Genomic DNA, 12,690 nt, shown 5'->3' on the forward strand with positions numbered 1-12,690 from the left:
ACATTGAAGATAAAATTCCCCTGTCCTCAGGTTTCTCTTACTATTGAGAAGCTGTTAGTCTCAGTGTAATTCTTCTGGTAATAGCTTGCATTTTTCCTCCTTTTCTTGCATTTAGGATTTTTTTCTTGTGTTCTGTGCAGTTTTTCTAAAATGTATCTAAATATGTGTTTGAGGTGACTAGATGGATAATTTTCCTCACTTCTGTAGAAACTCAGCCATTGTGTCTGCAAAAATGGCTTCATTCACATTATTCACATAGAAAATAAAATAGACCTTTTACTCCATCAACTCAGTCTTTTAACTTTTTTCAGTATTTTCCATCTTTTTGTTTCTCTGTGCTACCCTGTGGACAATTTTTCTCTGACCCTTTTTCTAATTTACCAATTCTTTGTTTACACTGCTCTTCTACTTTTCCACTGAGTTTTTAATTCTAACTTTTGTGTTCTATTTGATTCCATAAGTGCTATTTGGTTTATTTTCAAATCTACACTTTGAATGTCTGGCTTATTGTAGGGAGAGTTTCCCCTGAGATTCCTCATTCTGTACAGGCCACAGGCTTTGAGTTGTGGCCCCACCCTACCAGGCTTTCAAAAGATGAATTCAAAATTTTCAGCATTAGCAAAAGACCATCAGGCCAAAAGTGGCTTCCCTGTCTAGGTTCTCTGTCTAGGTTCTGTAGTTTGGGGTGATCATTCTTTAAAATTTTATGGTTCTTAGGTTCTTTAAAGAAAATAGTTTCAATCTCGAATCCAGATTTTTTAGTTGTTTTCTGTGAGAAGCATGGTCCAAGTAACCTAACCAGAAATAAAAAATCTCCACATGGTGTTTCTTATATGTTTGAATTCATTAACATCTGTATTGGTTGGAGTTCACCTAGAGAAGCAGAACCTGCAAAAGATTGAGTCTTTATCACAGAGCTGAACACACACACACACACACACCTGGCCCAGCAGTAGGAACAACTAAAGAAAGACCCAAAGAGAAGGGAAAGTGATTCCACACCCCATTCAACAGATCTGCAACAGCATGTGTGTGTTACAGATGCCTGCTGCCTCCCTCCTCAAGCCCTCCAACTCTCAGGAGAGTCTCCCCTATAACTCATCCTACCTGGAAAGGGAACTCTTGAAATGTAGTTCAGCCTAGGCAAGTCAGCACATTACAAAACCCTCATGCTATTATTTAATACTTGGAAATTTTCTTATTTAAAAAAAAAATTTCTCTTTAAAAATTAGATTATATGGGGGCACCTGGCTGGCTCAGTCAGTGGAGCACGTGACTCTTGATCTCAGGGCTGTGAGTTCAAGTCCCACATTGGGTGTAGAGATTACTTAAAAATAAAATCTTTAAAAAAAATTAGATTATATGATTACAGAGAGCCAACATGTAAACAAATCTCTAAGGCAGAGAAGAGGCTCGCCTTAGGCCTGCATGGCATTCCCCAGGTTGCCTCATGGATATCTGTTATCTATTAGCCCCTGTAAGGCAACTGGGTTTGAGATTTAAACAAAATTGGAAGAGAGATTCACATGGCTGTCATTGATTCCTCCCCCTTTTCTCTACCCCATTAGCTTTCTTTCCCCTTCCTTTGTCCTTACTTTCTTTCCTAAGGATAAGTAAATGTGGGAGTGCAGTGATGTATATAGTTTGGAGGGAAGGGGATTCAAAGAGAATACTCACCACCTGCTAGAGCAGAGAGAGTATACGTGTTGATGGGGTTCATAGTCTTCCCAGAAAGTACTAAGATTAACATCAGGAGTTTGGATGAGATGGACTTTAATCCCATTGACTTTCATCTGCTCTTAAAAGTGAGTTCACACAACCACGGATGGCCCACAAAACCTTTTGGGTTGACTTCTACTCTGTGTGCCTGCCATTGTGCATGATTTATGTGAATTTTGCCAATAGTAATTGGATGTTTTATCCCAAAAGAATCTCTAGTTTGTTTTTAAAGCCCTGCTTTGGTATAACCAGAATAATAAAATAGTCAAACACACACACCCTAAATACTATTTAAGGCAAGGAATGTAAAGATTTCATTACCTTGGGATGCCTGGGTGGCTCAGTTGGTTAAGCGACTGCCTTCGGCTCAGGTCATGATCCTGGAGTCCCGGGATCGAGTCCCGCATCAGGCTCCCTGCTCGGCAGGGAGTCTGCTTCTCCCTCTGACCCTCCTCCCTCTCATGCTCTCTGTCTCTCATTCTCTCTCTCTCAAATAAATAAATAAAATCTTTAAAAAAAAAATAAAAAAAATAAAAAAAAAAAAGATTTCATTACCTCAGGAACCACTACCTGATTTTACCATGGTCCTCAACATTTTCATGGGAAAGATGGCAAATTCAAACCAAGAGAAATATGTACCTGTAGAATATCCAAAAAGGAAATGTCCTGGTGCTTTGAAACATTTGATGAAGCAGCATGCAGAGACCAGAGAAAAAGTTATTGCAGAAGGAAAAATGCACAATCACTGAGCTGAAAAATGCTAAGGAAAATTTCAGTTCAAAATAGGAAAGCAGTTTCTAAAAGCAAGAGTCACATTCTCTGTTTCCCATGTATTCTGTCTAAGGCCAAATTAATGTAACAAACCTACCACTTGGAGTCCTGGTTATGCATTTTTTGTAAATAAATGTCAATTGATACAAGTCTTCTACATTTATTATAATCATTTGCTGAGGATAATCTTTGAATGTGACAAGGAGTTCTTTGACTTTGTAGCTGAAACCGAGGCTCAAGTAGTATTTCCATATTTCAAAGAGTTTTACATTTCAAAGAGTTTTATCAATAGAGGTGGACTTAACTTTTGCTAATGTTTGTGATGGAATAATAAACAGTTCATGATGTTTCTGATAGTTTGCATGGATTCTCCACTACATACCCTCTGTGACCATCACACACACACACACACACAGACACACATACACACACACACACACACTCACACACAAACAACCTGATACAATCAGGGGAACTTAACATGTTTAACTATTTTGGCATCAAAATGGATTTTGCCCTCCCAAATTATGGTAGCATATGGGAAATCCTGTCTCAGATAGTGGCCAACAGCATGTATATGGTTTTGTGACATGGAGAGAATAGGGATTATGTTGTCTTCTAGCTTTGGCTGGAAAGGACTTTTTTCTCCTTTTCCTTTGAATTTTACATATTTTTTTTAATAGTTCTTAGATTTTAGGAACTACATAATGAGCTGTTACAATTCCTTAACTGATTATTGGGACTTTGTTCTAGGTGGGATCACAAATACCACAGGACTTGCAAAATATTATAAAAGAGTTAGGACATCTTTATAATTGTTAAGGTACCAATTGCAGCGCCATTACCCCAGTCAAAGCCACCCTCATTTCTCAACTGGATTTCTCAATAGCCTCCTAACTGGTCTTCCCACTTCCACATGTGCCCACTCACAATCTACTCCCAACAGGGCAGACAGAGTCATCTTTTAGAACATAAATCAGCTCACTCCTCAGTTCAAGACTCTTTAATGGCTCCCATCTCTCTGAGAAATAAAAGTCTACAAGGTCCGACATGATCTGACTCCACTTTGCTGTATCCGCTCTTTGTTTCCTCATTGACATGCTCTCTGCTCCAGCCAACCTGGCTTCCTTGCTGGGACCCAACAACCCAGGCCAATGCCACCTTGGACTGTTGTATGGATCTCTGCCCAGAATGTTCATCTCTCAAGGGTCTGCTTGGGCACCTCCCTCCTGTGGCTCAAGTCTTTGCTCAAAGCTTTCTTTTCAGAGAGGCCTTCCGTGACCACTTTCTTTTCAAAGAGGCCTTCCATGACCACTTTACTTTCTACTACTTCCCCATTCTTAGTATCTCCTCTTCCTTTTATTCTGCTCTACTTTCTGTGTTTCAGAGCATTTATCACCTTCTCTCATTAGGTCATTTACTTCTTTCTTAAGTGTGTCATTCAGTGTTGATCCCTCCCCAGTGGAACACAAGCTGCATTTACATTGGAGGGCAGGGGTTTGGACTGTTTTGCTCACTGATGCTCTTGAGTTCTAGGCACCCAAGAACAATGCCTGGCACATAGTTGATGCTTGATACATAATTTTTTAACAAACGAGTTATGCAGAGGGCTAACAAAACTAACTTCATGTATTTAAAAAATAGTTTTCTCTCTTTGAGAGAGAAAAGTATAGCCATTCAGCCCAGACTCATTGGGCTGCTTTGTTCAGTTGCTGTCAGGGATTCAATACAATCTCTTTTCAAGTTTCTTGACAGTAGTGGGATTTTGTAAAGAATTTCTTGAAACTACTAGTTGCAATCATATTTAACATCTAATTCCTACAGAGGACAGGCAAGAACCAAGGAGAATTCAGTTGCCAATCCCATTGCATTTGTGGTCGGAAGTGTTGGAATAGACAAAGGATACGGAGATTTTAAATCTCCATTCTAGAAGGTACTCAGAGAGCTCCCAGACCAAGAATTTGAAACAACCGATGATTAGAAATCAATTTCAATGCCACAAAAATGACAGCCTCCCTTTTTTTCCCACACAGGGGGACGGTTCCTCCTCATTCTTGTCGGAAACTTGCCATGAGGATCCCTCTGTTTCCCCCAACATTACTCCCCCCAACCCTCAAGCTCTCAAGTGGTGACCACCGTCCTTCCGGCCAGGTAGGACTGGATGGGAGGGGTCGCTTTTGAGAGAGGGGTGGCATGTGGCCATCAAGTTTACAGACATCTTGGACTCGCTCCTTTATTTTTCATGCCGCCCCCGCCCCCCGCCAGCCTTTCTCTACATTCCCATCCTTTTCCTGCCATAGTTTCTAGCTACACCCATGATGCACCCTCATCTTTACCTGTCTTCCCCTGGTATTTATTTTTTCATCATTGTTCTCTCTCTTCTTGGCATCAATTCCATTCTCCCCTATTGTCTTCTTCCCCTTTCTTCATTTTATTTCTCTAGTTGCAAAACTGGCTTCCTTTTAGAACTCGATCTTTCTCTCTTATACTCACACTATTATTTCTGCCTTTGAGACATTTTTAAGTTCCTACTTCTTGCAACACTGGTTGCCCACAGTCTTATTATCTTAAACTCCAGTGGGATTAAATGAACTCTCGGGGAGTCTTCCTGACCACTCCATTCAATTGACTACACCCGTCCTTTTAAAAATCCAGCAAAAGTCATTGTATTCCCACATGACGTTTTGAATTCAGGGGATAGCTCAGGATTTCCTGATTCTCTAAAATCAAGAGCTCTTGAAAAGACCTCACTCATAGGGATGCTTGGGCCAGGGGCTGCTGGTTGAAGCAAAATGAAGCTCAGATGTTAGAGAGGACTTTAACTTGCCAGAGGAAATGCATCATGAAATCTATTGTATTCCTCTTGCTAATAAGAAAACTGGCCAAAACCATGCCAGTGCGTGTGCATTTCAGGGAGAAAAGATGTGTTATTGTGATTATAGAGAAAGCAGAATACATCTATTCTGATGTACTGAAAGCAGAGACCTACAATGAGGCTTATGATGTTTTCATCTTCAAGCACTCATTGATCTGTGAAGCAGAACGTTTAGAAACATGTCGAAGAATTAGTGAAAACAACAACTTTACTGGGGGGAAAAAAAAAAGCTGTAATTTCCTTCTTGTCCTCTACATTCATCAGCACATGCAGTGATGCTCTAGCTCAGCACTTTTCAAACTTCAATGAGTGTATGAATTATCTGGAGATCCTATGAAAACGCAGATACTGATTCCGGAGGTCTGGGTGGGACCTGAGATCTGCATTTCTCACCTGATTCTAGGGGATGCCCTTGCTGCCACATTTCCATGGACCACATTTGACAAGCAGGGAGCTAGTACATTCCTACCCCTCCTGGTGGTAGCACCTGGAAGGAAAAGCTTTAAGCTGCTTTCCTGGAGGTTTATTGTATTTTAAGTTTTTGGCCTAATCACGAGCCTGAACCCTTTGAGACCTTTTTATTTTTTTACTACGGACTGTGACACTAGAGAAAGGCAGAGAATGCCATCTGAGAGCAAAGCCCCAGCCTGGCTATGAATTCCTTCCCTGTCCTACCCAAGGTGATGATCTTGTTCCTGTGGTGACCCCGTGATAAAGTCCACATGGAAAGGTGGGGCAGGGGAGGGGTGGGCAATATTGATTTCTCCAGGAAGGCATCAGAAAGACCTTGACAATGTCTTCTTCATTTGTCTATAAATGTTCAGGGTATTTTTTAAGTCATCAGCTATCAGCATCATTGGATTTTTGCTTGTTTGTTTTTGATGCACTTATTGTTACTCTCCTGGTGTTTTTGAAAGTTATTGTGAAACATTTAATACCAGGTGGGATATTGAATTCTCTCCAAGGAGGTAAATGGCAATGAAGCTCAGAACGCATGACTTAGGTTTTGTTTTTTGAAACAAATGCAAGAGAGACCTAAGTACCCCATTTTGGTTGCTGTGCTCCATCAGGCTTCTAACGGCTGGTCCTCGACTTGTTTTTCCTTTAGAAGGTCAACTGAGCTTCCTGCGTAGCAAAAATATTTGTTTTCAAAAGAGATGGGTATTCCCACAATACCTGGACATTAAGAAAATCTTTAATCACACCGTGAGTTTGGTCCCTTCAGCTTTTCACATATAAAAGGCAATATAAAAATAAACCAATTTCTCATGTTCCGTGGGAAAATAGGTTTCATTGCTAAAACAGAACAAAAAAATTGCACTGTTTTGTATCTGAAAAAGAACAAAAAGTCCTTCTCTACCAGTATATGAAAGGTACATTTTTGGGCCACGTTTAATATTTCCCCCAAATGTTTCTCGCTTACCTCATGTATTTCCATTGATAGACTACGGCTGAACACAAAATGAATGAATAAAAAGTAATAGTAGATAAAGCCATCATGCATTTGCTAGAAAATAGTGATTTTTTTTTCCTCTAAGATTGATCCCAAGAGTACTCTTCACATAAATACGTGAAATTTCACAGAAGGCGGATGCTTAACCGACTGAACCACCCAGGCGCCCCAGGGCTTCTCCAAATTTTGCTCTAGAGTTTGAGTGAAGGGAATTTCCTTGAGGTAACTTACGAAACATTTAAGCAAGAAACAAAGAAAATTTCCTAGTGTAGGAACATCTAAATACTTAGATTCCCAACGGTTATTGTGGGTCTCTTCGAAGATCTTTAAATGTGGCAACAAAGGGGCTGTCTACAAGCACATCAACCTTTTCCTGACCTCCTTTGTGTCCAGAAAGAGTACGATTAATTAAACTCAGAAGTTTGCCACTGAAATAATAGGTATGAGATCCAGAGAATTCAAGGTGTTGGAGGACTCATTAAATAGGGTTGCATAAATATCATGCTGAAAGATTTAATGAGTCCGTAGGGTCACTTAAAGAGCAATGAAGCAGAGATGACCTAGAAAAAAATAAATTAGAATCGATATTGTGCTTCTGAATTAACAACTATAGATTGCTATATTAACACCTGAGATTAATTCTATAATTACATCTTAATGCATCTTCGTGTTCTCATCCCAGGAAAAATGAAAATTGCTTATTTTTAGCATTTTACTTGCCAATCATAAAAACACATTTATATAGGTGTGTTTATTTCTGTGATCTCTAGGAACCATGAATGCTTTAAGGAGCTGCAACTAGGTAAATAATGTTCATTTTTTTCTTTTAATAATTCACCTAATACAGGATGCCTACTGCATAGCACGCACTAGGCTAGATGCTGGGACAATAAAGCAATGCAAAAAGATGCAAAACTTGCCCCCCCACCTCAAATTGTTTACAGTCCAGTGTAGCTCTGTCCTACAGAACTTTCTGCAGTGATGGAAATGTTCCATGTCTGAGAGCTCAATGCATTAGCCGCCAGCCACAGGTGGTTATTAAGTATTTGAAGTGTGGCTAATGCGACTGAGGAATTGAATTTTAATTATATTTAAATTTTATTTAAATTTAAGGGCAAATAGCCACATGTGGCCAGGGGCTAACATACAGGCAGCACAGGTAGATGGTATGCTGAATCTTCATTTCTAACATGTAATCTACCTTTCTTTAAGAGATTTAAAGGTGGGGGCGCCTGGGTGGCTCAGTCAGTTAAGCAGCTGACTCTTGATTTTGGCTCAGGTTGTGATCTCAGGGTCCCGAGATGGAGTCCCACACCAGGTTCTGCACTCCGCAGGGAGTCTGCTTGATGATTCTCTCTCCCTCTCCCTCTCCCTCTACCCCTCCCCTCATGTTCTCTCTCTCTCTCTCTCTCTCTCTCTCTCTCGTCTCTCTTTCTAAAATAAATAAATAACTTTAAAAAAGTAAAGGATTCAAAGGATTTGTGTTAGGACAAAAACACTATGATCATCATTATAATAGAGCTGTTTACAGGGGAGGAAAAATGAAGGCTTCCCAGAGGTGGTGACCTTTGACCAGTAGGATTAAGTAGGAGTTTATCAAGCAGAGGAGCAGACAGGAAGAAATTCCTGGTGACCTCGTGACAGAGCCTAAGGTATGAGTATCATGTTAACTGCTACGGAATTGTGTTATTTGCATGTTGTATTAGTCAGTTTGGGCGGCTGTAACAAAATATCTCAGACAGGGTGGCCTAAACAACAGAAACTTATCCTCTCAGAGTTGTACAGTGTGAGGTCCAAGGTCAAGGTGCCAGCAGGGTTGGTTTCTGTGAGGCATCACTCCTCAGCTTGCTGAGGGTGCCTTCTTGCTGTAACCTTCAATGGCCATTCACCTGCCCTTGTGCACAGAGAGCGCTCTGGTGTCTCTTCCTGTTCTTACAAGGATGCCAGTCCTGTCAGATTAGGATCCCATCATTATGACCTCATTTAACTTAATTATATCCCTAAGGGCCCCATCTCCAAATAAGTCACCTATGTTGGGGCTTCAGCATAAGAGTTTTGAAGAGACACCATTACATCCATAAAACATGTCATTCATTCAATAAGCAAATATCTTTTTCTCTGGGTTTTTTTTTTTTTTTTCCTGACGAAGTGAGACATACCTCACACTCAGCTCACACAAATGTATAGAAAACTATCATCTATTGATCTAGCATATGATGATTCTAATCACTGCCTTTGATTTACCTATTGATAGATACATAGAGTTCTAGAAAATTAACAAGTACAGAAAACACCTAAATTAGGTGTGCGCCTCTCAGAACTCAAGTGTAATTAAATATTGCTCAAGCAAATATTAATATTAATTTTCCTTTATTCTCTGAAGACAAGCCAGTGGTGACTTGGAGTTGGTCAGACTAGCTCGCAAGAAGTTAATTTTTAAAATTTTCAGGGATTCTGTGAGCCAGTTGTTAAATGCGGCCATTATAAAAATGTAAATTACATACACTTAAAATTAAACAAATTATATTAAAAACGAAGGTAACAAACACCCAGAACTCAGCTCACAGATGTATGCAGGGTTCCTATTGCTGCTTACCACAGCCGCAAACATTATTACCCATCCATTACAAACAAACCAAAACTTTCTGCTGAAATGTAATTTATTACCTTTTTAAAGCCTGTATTTCTTTGTTTCCTTCACCAGAAAGGGGCAGTGCTGCCTTGCTGACCCATGGACTCTCAGTCCCTGCATATAAAATATTTTGGGGGCAACAGAAAATTCCCTTAAAACATAAACATAGCATTGACAACATCTTTCTAACCCACCCAGTAATGTCTTCTACCTGAAAATTGCCTCAGCAGTAACGTAAGATCCCTCCCACTTCTAATACTACCCTGCAGCTAATACTAAGCTTATACTTACTCGCCTCATTCATTTGAAAGGGGACACTTTTGTTCCTACTGAAAGTTTTAAGTGACAATAAGTGAAATAGAATAGAAAACCTCTGGGGTAAATAGTGGTTTTCAGGTTAAGCTTTATATTTTGTAGGAAACATTTCTCCCCACTGTCGCTCTTTTTTTTTTTTTTAAGATTATATTTATTTATTTGAGGGCTAGAGTGAGATCAAGAGAGAGAGGGCACGAGCGAAGGGGTGGGGCAGAGGGAGAGGGACAAACAGCCTCCATGCTCGGCGCGGAGCCTGACACAGGGCTCCATCCCAGGACCCCAAGATCACGACCTGAGCCGAAGTCAGACGCTTAACCGACTGAGCCACCCAGGCACCCCTCCACTGTTGCCCTTTTATACCACTTCCAGACAAATAAGGGGGTGCTCATATTTTGAAAATGAAATGCCATTTGGCAGAATTCACATTTAATCATTGATTAACACTACAATTAAGTCATGCCTGTGGTCTCTAAAATCTGGAGCCCAGGAAGTAAAAATACCTGTCTAAGATTACAGAGCAAATAGGGACTCAGTTTCTTGCTCCAGGTAGACACATCAAATGGACACCACAATGCATCTTGCTTTTTCTTGAAAACCCTGTTCCTTTAGGATTCTTATATTGCCATAACACTTTATGAAACTCTTACGAAGGTGATTATAGAAGAAGAAATTCAAGCAGCAAAGATTAAGTGATTGAAAGTTTTCACCCTTTCTCTGGGTATAACTTACATCCACAAAAATCTGAGAATCATGAATATAGAACAAATTTGAGCATAGAATGGCTAAAATCCTTGGGAAGAGAGGGAAAAGAGAAGGGATCCCAAGACTGAGATCCAGATAACTCTTTATTTTAAGAGGTCTGGTAGAAGAGATAGAGCCTGAAAGAGACAGAAGAGGTACAACCTGTGAGATAGGAGAAAGACCAAGACTGTCAGAGAAGCCAAGAGGAACAAAATGATGCACAGTGACTACAGTGACTGAGTGGTACAGAAAAGGCGTCCTTTGACTTTCATAACCAGGAGGCCCCTGGTGCCTTTGGTATTAGTGATGCGTCGGTAGGAAGGTGGGAGTGGGGACCGGATAAGTGTAGGAGAAACAGGAAGCAAGGAATGAGGGACTGCTTATCTAACACTCTTCCAGAAGTCCAGACTTGAAGGGAAGCAGAAATCTGGAATAGTCATGGGTAATGTAGGGAATAAGGGAACATCCATTTGAGAAGAGATTAATCAGTACTTCTAACTTAGGGTCCAGTCTAGTTTACCTTGAGATGACTAAATAAAATGATTGCCAGGCAAGAATAGGGAAAAAGGGACTTCACCCATTTTACTGTTGTCAGGGTTGTGTTTTTCTGTGATGAATCAGAGTTCTTCAGTGGAAGAACGAGATCTTAATGAGCATGTGGCACAAGCTATCAAGAACTATCAAGAACAATAAAGGGTTTCCCTAGACACTGGTTAAATGTTGGGTCGTTTTCTCTTGCTATTTAGTACATTAATAATAATACTGATAGAGCTTGCTTCGTGATCCCCAGAGCTAATCCACAAGGGCACAAAGCCTGCAATGGTGGCTACACAAAGTATATGTAGATCAAGAGACTTCCACATTTACCGTCCCGTAATTAGAATTTACTCTGCCTTGTGTAGCAATGAAACTACTTTGCACATAATAAACTGATATATTTTCTTTTCTCTTTAAGCATCCTCCTTCCCTCCCTATCCTTCCTGAATCATAGCTCCAGGAAAGGGAAGGACTGGGCTCCCTGAGGGAGAAGATTCTCATTAGCAGGGCAGAAATCTTGAAAAACAAGAGATTTCAAGAGAGGAAGGGATTTTCCCAAATTCCTTTAGCTTCTTTGAACACAGACAGCCTAAGGGGCTGGAGTCTTACCATACACCCAGCGATGACAGGACTTCAAGGTGTGCCACAGAGAAGGAGGAAAGTGTGCCCCTTCCAACCCTGAGAACTGCGGGAAGAAGTAGGGCAAGAGAATAGAGCAGCCGGTGAGATTTGTATGTATCTCTGTCACTTCTCTTCTCCGGGTGAAATTCTGGAAGGTTCCCATATCATGTGCATCTTAGAGGGAATAGGAAAGGTCCTGTGTGCCCTGGTGACAAAAAGTGGTGCTATTGAGGGGGCTGGCGGAAGCCTAAGAACAAGACAGAGATGTTCCCTCAGGCCAGTTGGCTCAGACCATGGACTCAAGCGGCGACGACCAATCAATCACCCCAGAGGGCCAGCAGCCAGCCATTAGTCTGGAGAAATCTAGACCAGCCCCTTTACAGCAGAGACCTATGAGGATATAGGAGGAAGCCTTGTAAGTCTGAGCCTGCTGAATCCTCTTCTCCTGCTTTGAAGGCAGTCTGAGTTCTGAAATAGACTTAGCCACCATTTTGAGGAGCTAAAAATCAGGACATCTTTGAAAATTGAACTTAACCCAAAGAGACTGATTCGTGCAAGAAGCTTTTAAAACCAGTTCTATAGGGAGTGGAATTTTGAAGCAAGTCTAAGGAAATTGTCTTTTCTTTAATGGTTGGAAAAGCTTGAACAGCTTTCCTTTCTGTCATTAGAAGTGTGGCTCCTGCACCTCCAGGGAAAGTGGTTTGGGGACGTGTTTCCGCTGTGACTCAAATGACAACCGTTTCATGGGCAGACAGCTCAGGGGCTGTGGTGGGCACTGCTGGACCCTCCAAGTCAATTGAAAGGGAATAGGTCTCCTGGGAGTTTGCTAATCTGATTGCAGGTTTCCTAGACACCGTGTCCCCTCCCGACCCAACACCTGCTGTGGCAGAGAGATGTTTGTAGTGAGGTGAATAACAGTTTCATGAAGGTTGGGTCACAGGGGAACAAAAGTCACACTGGCCTAGGTGGAGCCAGCCTCTTCCTGTTTTCTCTTAGAGTCTTCTCTACCACATGGAACTCTTGTCA

General features: G+C 41.0%; 1 protein-coding gene across 3 annotated transcripts in view; it reads left to right on the forward strand.

Annotated features, from left to right (window-relative positions):
- The window catches only part of PLCB1 (phospholipase C beta 1), a 667,247-nt gene that overhangs the window by 592,597 nt on the left and 61,960 nt on the right, over positions 1 to 12,690 (forward strand). The window contains exon 32 of one of the 3 annotated variants that reach the window (XM_032419622.1): positions 4,524 to 4,641. The exons of the other annotated variants lie outside the window; for them this stretch is intronic. Coding sequence (XP_032275513.1) covers positions 4,524 to 4,622 — 99 coding nt within the window. The 3' untranslated portion in view covers positions 4,623 to 4,641. The remainder of the gene's footprint in view (positions 1 to 4,523; positions 4,642 to 12,690) is intronic. 3 annotated transcript variants of the gene reach the window in all.

Source organism: Phoca vitulina, unplaced genomic scaffold (assembly GCF_004348235.1).
Source record: "Phoca vitulina isolate PV1807 unplaced genomic scaffold, GSC_HSeal_1.0 scaffold22, whole genome shotgun sequence".
In the NCBI taxonomy this organism is placed as follows: domain Eukaryota; kingdom Metazoa; phylum Chordata; class Mammalia; order Carnivora; family Phocidae; genus Phoca; species Phoca vitulina.